This window comes from Rhododendron vialii, chromosome 12a, assembly GCF_030253575.1.
Source record: "Rhododendron vialii isolate Sample 1 chromosome 12a, ASM3025357v1".
In the NCBI taxonomy this organism is placed as follows: Eukaryota; Viridiplantae; Streptophyta; class Magnoliopsida; order Ericales; family Ericaceae; genus Rhododendron; species Rhododendron vialii.
This window is the reverse complement of record NC_080568.1, coordinates 21,957,329-21,975,269: the sequence shown is the minus strand read 5'-3', so window position 1 is coordinate 21,975,269 and position 17,941 is coordinate 21,957,329. Positions and strand designations below refer to the sequence as shown.

The following is a 17,941-nucleotide window of genomic DNA, read 5'->3' as shown; positions in this document are numbered from 1 at the left end:
GTTTTTACCAACTAAACATATTATTAGTCGGCTAAAATTAATAATTACCGACAAAAGTAATTAGTCGGGAAAATATATTTTATTTATTGATTTTTTTAAATGATTTATAAATGATTTTTACTGACTAAATGTATTTTTAGTCGGCTAATATGAATAAATACCGACCACAACAATTAATCGGGAAAATGTATTTTATTAATTGATTTTTTAAATTGGTTAAAAAATAATTTTCCCCAACTAAACTTACTTTTAGTCCGCAAAAACAAATGATTAGCGACTAAAATATGTTTAGTCAGGAATAATTATCACTTCTACCGACTAATTTATATTTAGTCGCTAATTGGTTAATATTTGGCGACCAAAATTGTTTTAGTCGGCAATTTTAGTCGGGAATTGTGTAATTTGTTGTAGTCGTCGGCAGTGGTGGCTGCGTTGAAGGAGGAGAGAAGGCGGGGAAAGGAGATAGAGATGTGTTTAAGATTCAGGAAGGAGGGGGCAATTTTGGGACAAAAAATCAGAAATCCTTACCCATACTTTTTCTAATTAGGGCCTGTACTTCAAGGGAATTGGACCTCCTAAACTAGACCAGCCCGTAAATTACTAATTGGATAGACTTGGATACATGTATACAAGTGTCATCAATATGCGATGTAAGCCCAGCCCAAATGTTACCCGGCCCTTGAATGTAAGCCTAATTGCCAAAAGTGCGAACTAATATTTTTTATTTTTTTTATTTTTCGGTTGGACTTCCATCGAAACTTAGGGTGAAGTATGTGTTTTATCGGTGCGAGTTTCCTTTTGTACGTTGGAGGGAGAAAAGGATGATCAATACAAGAGGTAGCAGTCGTCTAGGTATTTGTACCTAGAAAGGTTACGCTCCTTTCCAGTTTTCTAGTCTTTTAATTAAAGATGAATACTATCTTCTAGGTGATTATATCTTGTGTACCTTTTCTTTTTTCTTTTTTGTTATCATTGAAGTAATTGTTATTTTGAAAAAAGAAAAAGAAAAGACACGATGCCATAACTAATGATTCATTTTGCAGAGGAAGTTTATGAGTTCTTAATTAATGCAAAGACAAGGCAAAGCTCCTTATAGCCTAACACCTTACTTATAGCCTAACATATGGCGATGGGGCCCACACATGGAGGGATGCAAACATGACAAACCCCACGTTTGCACCTCCTCTGTAAACAAGTTCTTTTTGTTTACCAACCTGGGGAAACACTTTATTGAAAACACACAGCACACTGTAATAGACTCACACGGTCCTTATTTTGCAAGCAATCAAAGTAAATAATGCAAATTAGCCAAGTCGATGGGAAGGCAGACTTGGATCGATCTGCTTAAAGCATTGGAGGAGACGGAGAGCGATGGAGAATCATTTGGATGGCCAGATGGTGAATATTGTCTGCAGTATAGTGAGCACGAAAAGCAAGATAGCCGCTGCGAAAGAGAAAGTCGACCAAGGGTTCCTAAAGTAGGTGTGCTTGAGATTCGCCTTCCACTTGTTCCACGTCTTGTTGCAGTGCTTATCAACCTTCTTATGCACCAAGTCCAGGCTGCTGGTCGGGTCGAGTGTTGCGTCCTTAGAAATGGAATTAAAGAGTGCGGCCACGGCTTTGTCGCTACCGAGGGCATTCTGGATGATGCCTTCGTCGTGCAGGAGGCTGACGTCCTTGGCACTATCAATGATGCTGTCCATGAAAAAGACGTAAGAGGTGACCGCGTTCCCGACCCCGACATGGAACCGCTCGAAAGCGATGAGGTTCAAAAACATAGACGCGGTAGTGTCTTCTACCACGATGGGCGGGAGCCTCAGCTTTCCGCCTTTGAAGGTGATGTCTTTGAGGCTTTGGGTACTGCTTGTGCTGAAAGTAATTCCGGCTTCGTGGAGCTCCTTTGCGGACCGGATGATCTCGATGCCTCCAGCACTTGCTTCACTGTCTGTTTTTCCCTTTTTGTCGTTTTTTCTCTCGCCGCCTCCGCCTTCATGTATTTTTGTCTCGCTTGTGTCTTCCCCAAGGAGGATCTTCCTTTGCACATCGAGTAAGTGCAAGCATTTGCCCATGCGGGCCTTGTGTGAGAACCCGTTGCGGCAGCAGAACTTCAGAATGAGTTTGTTCAAAAATTCCTCATCGTTCTGCACATATAGTTAAAAACAAGGGAAAATGACGGTCAATGACGTGTTTTGATAATTAATACCCGCTAAGAACATTTTCAGCATTAACAATTGTTCTTAGCATATTCTTGAAAGGTATTAATTATAAAAATATGTCATTGGCCGTCATTTTCCCTAAAAACAAGTACACATCTTTACTATAAAATCTTGTTCTTAACGTCTGAATTAATAAGCTAGAAAAATGACTTCATTTATGCACGATCAATTTGTATATTTTCCTATAGGATCTGAGGCCCCGTTCCAGGAACCTTCTTAATTAAAATATAAACTGCTTATTTTACATTTTTAAACTCAAAAATAATGTAAATGAAAAATAATTTTTTAATTTTTTTTGCATCATATAAAAGATCTTGATGAGATCTTTCAAACAAGATCCATATTGCATATTTTTAAATTTCAATAAATTCATAATTTTTGAGCTTGAAATTGTCTTCTTAAAAAATAAATACTTTTTCTTCGTCATGGAACGGGGCCTCGACTCTATCGGTTCCAGTTATGAGTGAGCACGAGAGCACTTCTCGTGCTCACTTTGATTGTCCAAATCTTTCAATTTTAAAAACTCTTGACGAAGTTCAAAGATCATGTTAATCGAATACAGACACTATCGTATCGCAACACATTTCCCTTGACATCAATGAATTCTGATTTGGTACTTGTGTTAGCATACTATTTTGCAAAATAATGTCCCGATTAATATGGTTCTTTATTAAAGGATTGATATAACTAAGGGACTCTAAAAATAAATATTTCCAATCATCCACATGAGCCCAGATGAGAAGATGCTCTTACTTTATTTTGATAACTCTGGTCTCAAAGCCAGTTTATGTTCCCCTAAGAGATTTCAAACTTAAGATATTAGGAGAAGCAAACTCCTAACTCCCAGACATTGACAATCATATCAAATTATTATGTATGTCGTATAATGCAAAAATTTAGGAGATCAATCAATCCAAAGCAAACAACATAAGGGGAATGAGATATAAGATGATAGACCTTAGTTTCCTCATTTTCAACGGCAAGAAGTGTGGTGAGAACAAGCATAGGGAGTTGATTTTCAAGCATAAGCATGTCTCGTCTGATATAAGGCACAATGTGGAGCTTCCCATGATTACTAAAGATTGGATCACTGTCAGCGTAATCATTCGTTGCCTTCGTAAAGTTACGCAGTACCTCAATCATAAAGCAGCCATCGACAATCATCATTTGCAAGAACCTATTGGTGTTTCTTTCCCAAACAAGATCAAGTGACTCGTACGAGTCTTTAAGACATTGAGCGACTTCGGCTAGAGAGTTGACGTAGGACTCGAGAGGCTTATTGGATCTCTTGAGAAAATGGAGGAGAGCGCGGTGCTTGTGCTCCTCCATCAGTGCCAAATGAGAGTCGCCATGATGGTAAGGCCCAAACGAGACAAAATGAGGCTTGTAGGCTTTCATGTTTTGGTCCATGACAGACTCCGGGATTCTGTATATTGAACGCTTGTCCCAGTGCGGCTTTTCTGCAGCTCCGATAGTGGCTAATGGTGCCATTCGCTCCAATTCTTCCTTCACTGTTACCACCCAATCATCGTTTTCTGCCATTTCCCTCCTAATTAACTAGGGGCTTTTTACCACTAGGTACAGAAAACTACCCAACAATCCACTCCACTCCAATTCACCCTATATATATAGAATTCTAGCTGGTCTTTGAGTAAAAGACACAAGCATCATGTTTTCTTGGAATTACAAATGACTTCAGCATCTTGTGTCTTTTCCTTTTTCTATCTCACTCACTTGACATTTAAGTAAGGGACTTGAAAGGGATTCTGTCAGTGCCGCCTTCTAAATCCTCTAACTAGATTCATTCCCCGCAATTTACTGAGAGTTTTTTAATTAGTACCAGACACAACATACATTGCAGTGTGTCTACTGAGAGTTTTTTAATTAGTACCAGACACAACATACATTGCAGTGTGTCTACTGAGAGTTTTTTTAGTACCAGACTCAATTGGGTATGTACTGAAACTTCGAAAAGGAAGGAAGGGGAAAAGTAAACCTTAATATAAGAAAAATTAAATTGCAAGAAAAAAATTGAACTATTGAGTGAATTTTGCCTCAATTTGAAGTTGGATCTTTGTTTGTACCCAAAAATGAGCACCCACTAAAAAGCCGCCTCATGGCGCCGGCCCCATGTATTTTTGGTGTAGCCGAATACCAAAAATGACCACCCACTAAAAAGCTGCCTCGTGGCGCCGGCCCCATGTATTTTTGGTGTAGCCGAATTATCTTGCATGGGATTACTTGGATATAAAAGGGTTCAAATTATGGACTTCAAGGCAGTTGGTTTTGGAGTTCATGGGACACTTTGCAATTTACAATGCAATTGGAAAATTTGCTTCAAGAACTTCTCGCGCATGTTGCAAAGTGGGGGTAATGGGATTATGGGAAGTAACTGCCATTTTCGGGCGTATAAAAGGTAAAGACCAAGTTCACAGAAGGGGTCCCCGACCACACAACTCAAACGTTAGCTAGTTTATCTCTCAATTATAGTACGTATTCGTAGTCTAGTAGTATTTCCTTTTCTGCAACTTCATATATAGTTGTAACCTGTAACCTTTATCTCGATAATGAAAATCCTTTGAGTCCAGCGCTCGATTTTCTTTTTCATATCGATCGAGAAAATTTGAAGTCCACTTCATTGTGGCAAGGAGACCCGCAATCTCTTGTTCGAAGTCAGATTTTCGCGCACCCGCATCAATTAATTTTCACGACGGACCAACCATGGTCCTGGCACGCCCGCGCATTTTCTATATCGCACGCCCAACTTGCGTTGGGGTTCTTTTTCTCCTACTTCTTGGAGAAAAGCGCGTCAACAATCTTGTACAAGCGAATTACAATTGGTCCCAAAATGCAGACAAGACATGTGCTTGTCATCATTATTATATTCTCTTAGTAACATTCAAGTTTGTTGGTGAAAGATTTAAAGGACAAATTAAAGATGTAAATGCAAGAAGAGATGCAAAGCACCTGCAGTACTCCAAGGACTTTATTCTGTTGTTGATAGCGATACATGCAACACACATCTAATTTTTGTAGCAATTGAAACTCTCTACCCGCCTATATTTCTTTTTCATAAATTAGAGTGAGGTGTTAGTGTCAATTTTTTAAATTTAAGTCACCTTGCTTTAAAATGAATACAATCAAAACATTTCGCGTCATTAGGTATTCTTTGTTTCCAGAACTCTCCTATTTGATAGCACCAAATTTCGAGCTGATCATAGTTTCGAATCTCAGCACCAACCTAACCAAAACTCTTGAGATCATTGGAAGCTCGGGTACACTTAAAGGGAGCGAAAGATGATTTTTTAACAATTTGGTAGTTAAGATTAATATACTACGAGCACTTTTAGCATTAGCCATCCCTCTTTAACTTTTGGTTTCTAAGACCTCGTTTGGGTTTCTCAAAGGGGGTCAAGATACAAAACAAAATTAGCATTAAAGTACACACTAACCCCACAAAAATCATACTAGAACAAAAGGAAGAAGGCTATTTAACAGTGTCTTGTTGACATCACCTGGATGACATCATCACCAATTCTTTTCTTTTTTTCCCTCTATTTTTACGAACTTTTTTCAAGGTTGGATTCATCTATTTGTTTTTTTTTCTTTCTATTTTTCTCGTTGAGACAAATCCCAAAAGTGAAATATGATCATAAAAAGTTATAGCCCAAACTCCACCTAAATTTGTTTATTTTTACTCCATTCGTCATATTTGTTTGTCCTTTTTTCACTATTTGAAAACTTTGAAAAAGTTGTCTACAATTTGGGATTCATAATATTTATTTATTTTTCTTGTAGACAAAAAAAATTCAAATATATATACACACACTCGGGATCCAATGAGAGATCATGCATTGCCTTACCGTGCGGGACTCCCCTTTCTCGATCGAATTGCGACGATCCGAGCCGCTCAAAGTGTGCAGAACGTGATTTTAAGGGTACCCACGAGAAATATGTATATATATCGGGACAGTTCAAGGGACACCAAAAAAACACCTAAAAAAAACCCCAAATCTGAATCTTATAGTTCCCGATCAATTTTTTATGATCCGAACCGTTCAATATGTACAGAATGTGATTTTAAAGGTACCAGCGAGAAATTAGCAAAAAAACTGACTGGGAAAGGCTTGATTTGAGCAGTTTTTATTTAAACCGTTCAATAAAAAATCGTTCGAAACTGTTCGGATCAAGCCCTTTCCAGTCATTTTTTTTGCTGATTTCTCGCGGGTACCCTTAAAAACACGTTCTGATCACATTGAGCGGCTCGAAGTCAAAATTGGACAAAGAAATTGGGACAGGGGGAGTACAACTCCAATAAGTTTTTTGTTTTTTTTTCTTCTTATTTTGTCCTTACTAATTTTTTTCCTTTCACATTTGTTAGTTTTGCGCGTTACTTTTGTGGATTATTAATTCGTCTTGTCAAGACGAATAGGAAAAGTTAAAAATTATGACAAAACCCAAAAAACCGACTTCTGTTCTCTGGTTCCTCGCTAAGTTGACTTGGGTTCGGTCTCTGAATATTGAAATTCCATGTGACTGCATCGATGACAATGATCGATTCACTTTTCAAGTGGGGAACCAATTTCACCAAACTCGACCAGTTCTTTAATTACGCTACATTTTGAGGCACGATAAGTTGCCATGAGTGTTTTTTGTCTATTTATTCGTTCATGTTGTAACTTTCGTGAACGTTGATTGATTAAAATTGATGTTTGAGGCACGATTTAGCACGATTTTGGTAATTAGTTACACAGTCTAATCTAACCACAACTAATTCATAAGGACAAGTGTGAATGCTAGCTAGCATTTTGAAGGATATCTGGAGTTGCTTATACTAATTAAGGTGTTCTTTGATTCATGCACTAATTAAGGTGTTCCATGCACCTTTTTCTTCTTCTTTTCTTGGAGGCCTCTTTTGGTACCTCAATCTATGTGGTCCGTAAGAGGTCTCTCCTCGATCTATCATTTGTCGAGTTTCGAATAAAATTTTGTTGCCTATAAAAAAAAAGGTGTCCTTTGATTTGTTTAGATTTTTGTTTCCGTTCTAAAAAACCTTCTTAAAAAATAAGTAGCTTATTTCACATTTTCAAACTCAAAAATAATATACTAAATGGAAAATAAATTTTCAATTTTTTTGCACTGTTCAAAAGATCTCAATAAGATTTATCAAACAAGATCCATATTGCTAGAAAAATTATTTGCGTAAATACATAATTTTTTAGCTTAAAATTATCTTCTTAAAAAATAAGTACTTATTTAGATTTCTTTCCTTTTAAGGTTGTTTTGGTGGTTATTCTAAGCTCTGATGATATTTTAGTTTCAGGGGAATTGTCCCTTTTGCACATGTTGTTTGGTTTCATTTATTAGACTTATATAGCTTACCAAAAAAAGCATCACAAGAACAAAAGGATTGCTTATGCTACAGCCTGGTAGTTTTCTGGTAGTTTTGGTGGAGCATTTAAACCACCGATATTGTATGAACTTTCAGTTGTGATATATGGATTATGCAATATATTCGGAATTTGTTGTTAAGGCGGATAAGCGCAGTAAATTGGTCAATCGGACACTAAATACCAATTAAATTAAATTGTTTCGTTGCGCAATGATTAAACGAAATTGGTTCTTTTCTCGTTAGTTGACAAAATTCCATTCGATAACAAATTCCGAAAGGTTTCATAAGTTTGTGACAAGACATGATACCCTAAGCCTAGCTAGGTCACTGTTGTAACGAACGCTATGAATGCAAGCTAAGAACGAGAAATTGAAAACTAAACAAGAAATCACAAAGACACAAGATATACGTGGTTCCCCAAGATGGGTACGTCCACGGGCGAGGAGAGAGAGGATTCACTAACCAACGTGAAGAAGAGATACAAAGAGCCGGCTATAATCCGTAACTCTAGAAAGGCCACAATATGAAAGCCCAAAAGATAATTTCTAGAAGTTCCCCAAAAGCCTTATTTATAATAGGCTACAAATACGGGAACAACATAATTAACCAATGTGGGACTAAAGAATACAAGGCATTCCCAACAATTCTTGACCTTGACTTGAATTCCACTGAACCAAATCACCAAATATAGTTATCCCCTTCTAACCTCTCACTCGCCAAATGCCCCCGAGGGGCGATCAACTGCAAATACCAAGCAAGCCCAAGCAATGCTTGAACTTGGCAACCGGAACCGGTTTAGTCAACATATCTGCTGGGTTATCTGCCGTACCCACTTTCTTCACCTCAACTTGCTTCTGTGAGATGATATCTCGAACGAAGTGATACCTGACATCGATATGCTTAGTCCTCTCATGATACATCAGATTTTTAGTCAAATGTATAGCACTTTGCGAATCACAAAAAACTGAACTCACACCCTGTGCAAGACCACGCTCACAAAGCAAACCTCTCATCCACAATGCCTCCTTCACAGCTTCAGCAATGGCCATATACTCCGCTTCTGTTGTAGACAGCGCAGCTGTAGCCTGTAAAGTAGCTTTCCAACTAATGGCACTTCCGGACAGAGTAAAGACATAACCTGTCAGAGACCTCCTCTTATCGTGGTCACCGGCAAAATCCGAATTAATATAACCAATAGCATGATTACCAGAATTGGCAACCCCAAACAATAGACCAACACATGCAGTTCCGCACAAATACCGTAGTATCCATTTCACAGCCTCCCAATGTGCCTTTCCTGGACGCCCCATATACCGACTAACGACACTAACTGCATGTGAAATATCAGGACGAGTACATACCATGGCGTACATAAGGCTCCCAACTGCGCACGAATATGGAACCTGAGACATATACTTCTCCTCATCCTCCGACTGTGGTGACAACTAAGCTGAAAGTCAAAAGTGTGCTGCCAAAGGGGTACTGACTGGCTTTGAGTTTTGCATGGCAAAGCGCTCAAGTACTTTAAGAACATAAGACTTCTGATTCAAAAATAATTTGCCAGCTACTCGATCTCTGCAAATCTCCATACCCAAAATACGTTTTGCCGCACCCAAGTCTTTCATCTCAAATTCACCACCTAACTGTTGTTTCAACCTGTTGATTTCTGACACACTCTTGGCAGCAATAAGCATATCATCAACATACAACAGTAGATAAACAAATGAACCATTTGGAAGTTTTCGAAAATACACACAACTGTCATACTCACTTCTTGAATATGACTGGCTTATCATAAAAGTATCAAACCGCTTATACCACTGCCTAAGGGATTGCTTGAGGCCATACAAAGATTTACGAAGTAAACAAACGTGATCCTCCTTACCAGAAACAACAAATCCCTCAGGCTGACGCATATAAAGCTGTTCCTCAAGCTCGCCATGCAAAAACGCAGTTTTGACATCAAGTTGCTCTAACTCAAGATCATAACATGCAACAATAGCAAGTAAAGTGCGAATGAAACTATGTTTTACAACTGGTGAAAATACCTCATTGTAGTCAACACCCTCCTTCTGGCTGTATCCTTTCGCCACTAGCCGAGCTTTGAACCGAGCGTCTTCTACCCCTGGAATACCTGGTTTGCGCTTGAAGACCCATTTGCATCCAACAATCCTCTTCCCTTTCAGCGGTTCTACTAACTCCCATGTCTGATTCTTCTGAAGAGACTCAATCTCCTCATTCATAGCAACAAACCACTGTGCAGACTCAGCGCTCAAAACAGCTTTCGTATAGCTTGAAGGCTCCTCATACTCAACTATTTCAGCAACTGATAAAGCATAGGCCACCATCTCAGAATAAGCCGAATACCTTTCAGGAGGCCGAATCTCCCTTCTTGGCCTATCTTTAGCAATAGTGTGTGATTGCTCAACTAACGCATCAACCTCTGTGTCTGAACTCTTGAACTCCTCTTCAATTGGCTTCTCAATGTGCTTCTTCCCTGAGTCAGAAGATTCACTCAAAAACTCCACCTGCTTTGGAACACTATGTTCTTGAACTGTATCATCAACCTGCTTAGACCCCTTAATCAGATAATTCAAAAGTCACATCCCTACTGATCAAAAACTTCAAATCATCAGAGCACCATAACCTGTACCCTTTGACACCTGCTGCATAACCCAAGAAAATACACTTCTTGGCCCGTGGCTCCAATTTACCCTCATTCACATGAGCGTAAGCTGGACACCCAAAAACACGCAACACAGAATAATCAGCCGGATGACCTGACCATACCTCAAACGGAGTCTTACACTCAATAGCAGTCGACGGAGACCTGTTCACCAAATAGCATGTTGTGGAAACGGCTTCAGCCCAAAATTCTTTGCCCAATCCGAAATTGGACAACATACAACGTGCCTTCTCCAAAAGAGTCATGTTCATTCGTTCAGCCACACCATTCTGCTGAGGGGTTTTTCTCACTGTGTGATGCCTCACAATGCCCTCATCACTGCAGAACCTATCAAACTCGCCAAGACAAAACTCTATACCATTATCAGTTCTCAAACGTTTTATTTTCTTACCAGTCTGATTCTCAATCAAAGTTTTAAACTGTTTGAATGTATTAAAGGCGTCACTCTTATGTTTCAACATATACACCCAAACTTTACTAGAGAAATCATCGATAATACTCATAAAATATCGAAAACCACCTTTAGAAGTTACCTCTGCGGGACCCCAAAGATCTGAGTGAAAATAATCCACCGTGCCTTTGGTGCGATGAACAGCTGTACTGAATTTTACCCTGCACTGCTTGCCGTAAACACAGTGCTCAAAGAAATCCAGCTTCTCAATTTTCTGGCCACATAGCAAACCCTGTTTGCTCAAAACTGTCATCCCCCTCTCGCTCATATGCCCAAGGCGCATATGCCACAAACGAGTCAAGTCTGAATCTGAAACCTTGGATGAAGCAACCGTTGCTGCAGCACCTAAAACTGTACTGCCCTGGAGTGTATAGAGGTTACCACGCTTCTGACCCTTCATCAGCACTAATGCACCCCTTGAGACTTTCAAAACTCCACCTTCACCGAGGAATTTGTAACCATGAGAATCAAGAGCACCCAGGGATATAAGATTTTTCTTCAAATCCGGAACATGTCGAACCTCAGATAAAGTCCTAACAATACCGTCATGCATTCTAAGCTGAATCGTTCCTGAACCAACAGTCTTACAGGCCATGTTGTTGCCCATCAAAACTTTACCACCATTGACCGCCTCATAAGTAGAAAACCACTCTCTATGCGGACACATATGGTATGAACATCCAGAATCTAGAACCCACTCGGTAGTAGAGCGTGAATCGCCCTCTGTAACTGATAACACATTATCTGACTCATCTGAACTTTTAGCAATTCCAGCAATTACTTTACCCCCTTTCTGGTCTTCTTTTTCCTTCTCCTTGAGTTTTAAACAGTCACTTTTCCAGTGCCCGGGTTTCTTGCAATAATTGCACTTTCCCTTCTTCTTACCTGATGATTTGGATCTTCCCCTATTACTCGACTCCACCATTTCTGTTGTTCTTCCTCTAACAAACAAACCCTCCGCATGTGCATCACCCTCACCTGACACTTTTTTCCTCAATTCTTTCGAATATAGGCTGGCCTTAACATCCTCCATGGATATCGTGTCTTTGCCATACAATAGGGTTGTAACAAAGTGCTCATACGAGAGTGGTAAAGAACATAGCAAAATTAGGGCTTGGTCCTCATCCTCAATTTTACTATCAATATTTTTCAGATCCATAATAATACGGTTGAACTCGTCTAAATGATCTTTAACAGGTATACCTTCTCGCATACGAAATGTATAAAGACGTTGTTTGAGATATAACCTGTTGGTGAGCGACTTCGTCATATATATGCCTTCCAACTTCAGCCAAATTCCTGCCGCTGAAGTTTCTTCTTCCACCTCGCGAAGAACGTCATCTGCCAGACTCAACTGAATAGAACTCAGAGCTTTGGCATCCGTATCATCCCAATCTTCCTCTTTAATTCCAGAACTAGTCTTGCCTAACAAAACCTTGTGCAATCCTTGTTGGGTTAACAACGCCTTCATCTTTACTCTCCAAAGACTGAAACTGCTGCTCTGCCCATCAAACTTCGCAATCTCGAATTTAGCCGCCATAGCCACAATCGGAAACGAAACCCTAGTTTTTGCAACCTAAAGCTCTGATACCAGTTTGTTGTAACGAACGCTATGAATGCAAGCTAAGAACGAGATATACGTGGTTCCCCAAGATGGGTACGCCCACGGGCGAGGAGAGAGAGGATTCACTAACCAACGTGAAGAAGAGATACAAAGAGCCGGCTATAATCCGTAACTCTAGAAAGGCCACAATATGAAAGCCCAAAAGATAATTCCTAAAAGTTCTCCAAAAGCCTTATTTATAATAGGCTACAAATACGAGAACAACATAATTAACCAATGTGGGACCCTTCACGATGCTTACGTGTTTCTTTCTTTCTTTTTTTTTCTTTTTAAACGACAAAGAAAATCTCATTATCATATCATAAAGATAAAAAAAAAAATGAGATCATTACAGTAAGAAAAGAAAATACATTGAGAGAGCTTCGAAGAGTATAATACTGTCCTAGTGCTGCAACTCGCTTAACTTAACTTACCCCCTTCAACCCTTCGATTTGTTAAATAAAATAGTTGATAAGAAACCAACTAAACACCTAATGCTCGAACCCAACAAAACCAAGACCATTCCTGCGTTTTAATTTCCTGCACCTGATCTCACCGCAATTGAATATTGTAATCACCCTTAATTATGTTTCTTTCTTAGCATACGCGTGGTGAAATTGTAAAATTTGATGGGAACGGGGGATACCGGCGAACGGTGAAAATTGACTTACGGAGGTTTCCTCCGGAAGTTGTTTTCTCTCCATAGCTCAAAAACATTTTACAGGGGAAAACAATTTACTTGTGCTTTGCACAGATAAACGCCAGAAAATGGGTAAAGTATTTTACGGGAAAATATCTTACGTCCAAACAAACGGAGCCTTAGTTTGACGAAGTTGTTGGGTTCTGAGTCCAAGACAATACTCCTTATTTAGGTAGTCGAACAAATGGTAAGCACAATAAAATTCTCATAAATAACGAATGACTGGAATGACAAGAACAACTTGATATTATTAGAGAAGATCTTTTCAACGGCGAAGTCATAAATAGTTGTTTACGGAGTCAATCGTAACCGTCCAAAAGTGTTTTGGATGATCCGGATGTTGATGAACTTTTCTGCAGAGGAGTTAAACTTTTTTCCGAAAAAACTTCATTAAAATTTGGACCGTGAATAAGTTTCTCTCATATTATTATTCTTTTTGTTTACCAGCCTCAGGGAACACTTTATTGAACACACCACACAGTATAATAGACTCACAAACAGTCCTTATTTTGCAAGCAATCAAAGTAAATATTGCAAATTAGCCAAGTCAATGGGAAGGTGAACTTTGATGATCTGGTAAAGGCACCGGTGGAGACCACGGAGTCGGAGAATCATTTGAGACGGTGAAAGGACAACATGGTGTATACCGTTTGCAGTAGAGAGAGCGCCAAAAGCACGAGAGCCAATGTGACAGAGAATTTCCACCACGGTCTTGTCGCGAGAAGAGCAAAATATAAGTTATAGAGCTTCAACCGCCACTTTTTCCACGGATGCTTGCAGTACTTATCAACCCTCTTATGCACCAAGTTCGGCCACGGCTTTGTCACTACCGATGGCATTCTGGATGATGCCTTTGTCGTGCAGGAGGCTGACGTCCTTGGCACTATGAATGATGCTGTCCATGAAAAAGATGTAAGATGTGACCGCGTTCTCCACCCCAACATGGAACCGCTCGAAAGCAATGAGGTTCAGTAACATAGACTCGGTGGTGCCGTCCACCAAGATGGGTGGGAGCCTTAGCTCTCCGCCTATGAAGGAGATGTCTTTGAGGCTTTGGGTTCTGCTTTTCCTGAAAATAATTCCGGCTTCGTTGAGCTCCATTGCAGACCGGATGATCTTGACGCCTCTAGCACTTGCTTTGCTGTCTGTTTTTCCCTTTTTGTCTTTTTGTCCCTTGTCGCCTCCGCCATCATGTCTTTTCATCTCGTCTTCCCAAAGGATGATCTTCCTGTGCACGTCGAGTAAGTGCAGGCATTTGCCCATGCGGGAGTCGAGTGGGAACCGGGTGCGGCAGCAAAACTTCAGAATGAGTTTGTTCACAAATTCCTCATCTTTCTGCATGTGTAGTTAAAACCAAGTACACATCTTTACTACTATATAATTTAATTTGTAAAGGATGACTTAATTTATTCACGATCTAACTTTTATGTTTTCCGATAGGATTCAGACTCGGTCGGGTTCCTGTTATGGCTGAGCACTTCTCATGCTCACTCTGATGGTCGCAACACATTTCCCTTGACATCAATGAATTCTGATTTAGTGTGTCAGCATACTATTTTCCAAAATAATGTCCCGAAATCGTATAGATCAATATCCAATCAATATGATCTTGTATTAAAGGATTGATATAACTAAGGGACTCTAAAAAAAAATGTTTTCGATCATCCAAATGAGTCGGGACGAGAGGATGCTAGCTCTTACTTTATTTTGATAAATACGGTGTCAAGGTCAATTTATGCTTTGCCTAAGAAATTCCGAACTTGAGATATTATAAGGGAGCAAATTCCAAAGTTTAAGGCGTTGACCAGTGGCGGAGCTAGAATTTTGGCCCGAGGGAAGTATATAAGCAGAGAAGTATTTTCATGCAAAAATGTACTCATATATGGTGTAGCTTTGTGGTATATTAGTATATCGGTATTGCATATAATATCTTTTGCATTATTGTTGACAATTGCTACGCACATGTGTGATTATTTTCGTCTATTAAAGAATTTGAGAAAATTTACCTGACAATTTAAAATACCTTTGATTTTTGGCTAGATCAAATCAAAATAATTCATAATTATGGATATTGCTATACTAATTATATAAATAATAACCATATTACATGTAATATAAGTAAAACATTTCAAATGTCGGGAGGGGCCAGGGCAACCCCAGGCCCTACATACCTCCAGCAGTGGCGTTAACGATCAGACGAAATTAGTACATATGTTGTACAATGCAAAAATTAGAAGGAGATCCATCGATCTAAAACAAGCAACAGAGGGGGAATTAGATACAAGATGATGGACCTTAGTTTCCTCATTTTCAACAGCAAGAAGCGTGGTGAGAACAAGCATAGGTAGTTGATTTTCAAGCATAAGCATGTCCCGCTTGATATAAGGCACAATGTGGAGCTTCCCATGACTACTAAAGATTGGATCATTGTCAGCATAATCATTAACTGTCTGCGTATAGTTACGCAATACCTCAAGCATAAAACAGCCGTCAAGAATCATTAATCGCAAGAACCTGTTGGTGTCTCTTTCCCAATAAGGATAGAGCGACTCGTACGAGTCTTTCAGAATTTGAGCGACTTTGGCCAAAGAGCGGACATAAGACTCAAGAAGCACGTTGGATCTCTTGAGAAAATGGAGGAGAGCGCGGTGCTTGTGCTTTTCCATCGGCATCAAATCGTCCTTGCCATGATGGAAAGGCCCAAACGAGACGGACTGAGGCTCGTAGGCTTTCATGTTCAGGTTTCTGACGAACGCAGGGACTCTGTATATGGATCGCTTCCAGTGCCGCTTTTCTAGATCTGCAGCTCGGATAGTGGCTGATGGTGCCATTAGCTCCAATTCATCCTTTACTGCTACCACCCAATTGTCATCCTTTTCTGCCGTTTCCTCCTGATCTATTGTCACCACCCAATCATCCTTTTCTGCCATTTCTTCCTAATTAACAAGCTCCCCAACAATCGACTCCACTCCGATTCACACTATATATATACATATAGAATTCTACCAGGTCTCTGAGTAAAAGAAACAAGCATCATGTTTTCTTGGAATTACCAATGACTTCAGCATCTTGTTTCTTTTCCTTTTTTTGTCTCTCTCTTGACATTCAAGTAAGAGACTTGAAAGGGATTCTTATTAGTAATTTATTTTAATCAACGGGTATCTATAATTTTAATGTGAGGAAATTAATAAGTATTCAATATCATGAAGCTCGTAATATAATTGAAATAAGAATGTGGGTGCAATTATAATTCTGTAGTTGGATGAATTATAATTAGTGAAATAAGAAATAGAATTCTGGTGGGATTACGGTTTCTTATTTACACTAGGAGCCCGGGCTTATTACTTCTTAGGTCTATATCGTAGCCTTATATATACACGTTATGCTTTCTAGGTCAGATATACGTTTTCTATTATTTACGAAATAGAGGCAGGCTTAGAGAGAGCAAACAGATCACGAAAGAGTTCACACTCGTTCGTGTTCTAGACATGAAGGGAATATGATAGAAGATCGTAAGGTGCAGTCGAGCAATACTATATGTGGCTTATAGCAAGACGTGCTATGACAAATTCAACCAGCGTTCGTGTCGCAGGGAGTTGAGGTGAAACCCTAATTCCGCCTTGTAGGATTTTGCGATTTTCTTGTTGTCTAATCTACACGCGTCATTACTGAGTTCCGGGAATCATTGCCCAACAATTCTGTCAGAGCCTTCTTCTAACTCCTATAACTCCAATTTACTGGGAGTTTTTTTTAGTACCAGATCAACACAATGTACAGCGCAGTGTGTCTATACAATAACTTGTCAGGTTGCAAACTTTTTATCTTAGATTTCAAAGAAAAATTGAACTATTAAAGTGAATTTTGCCTCAGTTTAAAGTTGGATCTTGATCAAGCGAATTACAATTGGACCTAAAATGCAGACATGTGTATTGAGATTAACCGAAAAAGTGGTGTAGCAAAAATGTGCAAGTAATATCGATTCTGTATTCGTTTTTTTTTCAAATGTACTTGTCATCATCGTTACAACATATATTCTAAGTAACATTCAAGTTTGTTGGGTTAAAGATGTAAATGCAAAGAAGATATCCAAAGCACTTGAACTTCCAGGACTTTATTCTGTGTTGTTCATAGATACACGCACCACATAACTAGTTTTCGTAGCAATTAGAAGTACTCTACCCGCCCATATTTCTTTTTCACAAATTAGAGTGATGTGTTGGTGTCATTTTTCAAATTTAAGTCACCTTGCTTTAAAATGAATACAAGCAAATTTCGAGCTCATAGATTCGAATCTCATCACCAACCAAACCAAAACTCTTAAGATCATTGAAAGCTCGGGTTATTAACTCTTGAAATTAGTCGACGCAAACTTTTTCATTTGAAACGCTACACTTAAAAGGGAGCGATCGATGATTTTTAACAATTTGATGATAGTCAAGATTAATATACTACGAGCACTTTTGGCATTAGCCATCTCGCTTTAACTTTAGGTTTCTAAGACCTCGTTTGGGTTTGTCAAAGGCGGTCAAGATACAAAACAAAATTAGCGTTAAAGTACACACTACCCCGCGAAAATCATAGAACAAAAGGAAGAGTAAAGAAATACTAATTTAGCAGTGTCTTGATGACATCATCACCAATTCTTTCTTTTTTTTCCTTTTTTTTTTACAAACTTTTTTTCAAAGTTGATTTCATGTATTTGTTTTTTATTTTTCATTCTTCTCCACCTACATCTGTTTTTTTGTTACTCCCTCAATCCTATTTATTTCTCTCTTCACATTTGAGACATCTAAAAAAGTTGTCTACAATTTGCGATTTGTGATGTTTTTCATATGAAATATAGATCATATTTGATAAATTTCAATTTTTTCTAGTATTAGACAAAAAAAAAAA

The 17,941-nt window shown here is 38.9% G+C and overlaps 2 protein-coding genes across 2 annotated transcripts; both read right to left on the bottom strand.

The window, feature by feature from the left end:
- Positions 1-1,021: 1,021 nt before the first annotated feature.
- On the bottom strand, positions 1,022-3,983 carry LOC131311188 (UPF0481 protein At3g47200-like). The gene is made up of 2 exons (XM_058338536.1): positions 3,174-3,983; positions 1,022-2,141 (listed from the first exon to the last, which is right to left on the bottom strand). The coding sequence occupies exons 1-2, from the start codon at positions 3,756-3,758 to the stop codon at positions 1,380-1,382; spliced, it is 1,347 nt and encodes a 448-aa protein (XP_058194519.1). The 5' UTR covers positions 3,759-3,983; the 3' UTR covers positions 1,022-1,379.
- A 9,860-nt stretch (positions 3,984-13,843) lies between these two features.
- LOC131309567 (UPF0481 protein At3g47200-like) lies at positions 13,844-16,031 on the bottom strand. The gene is made up of 2 exons (XM_058336183.1): positions 15,343-16,031; positions 13,844-14,383 (listed from the first exon to the last, which is right to left on the bottom strand). The coding sequence occupies exons 1-2, from the start codon at positions 15,976-15,978 to the stop codon at positions 13,844-13,846; spliced, it is 1,176 nt and encodes a 391-aa protein (XP_058192166.1). The 5' UTR covers positions 15,979-16,031.
- Between the last annotated feature and the right edge of the window lie 1,910 nt (positions 16,032-17,941).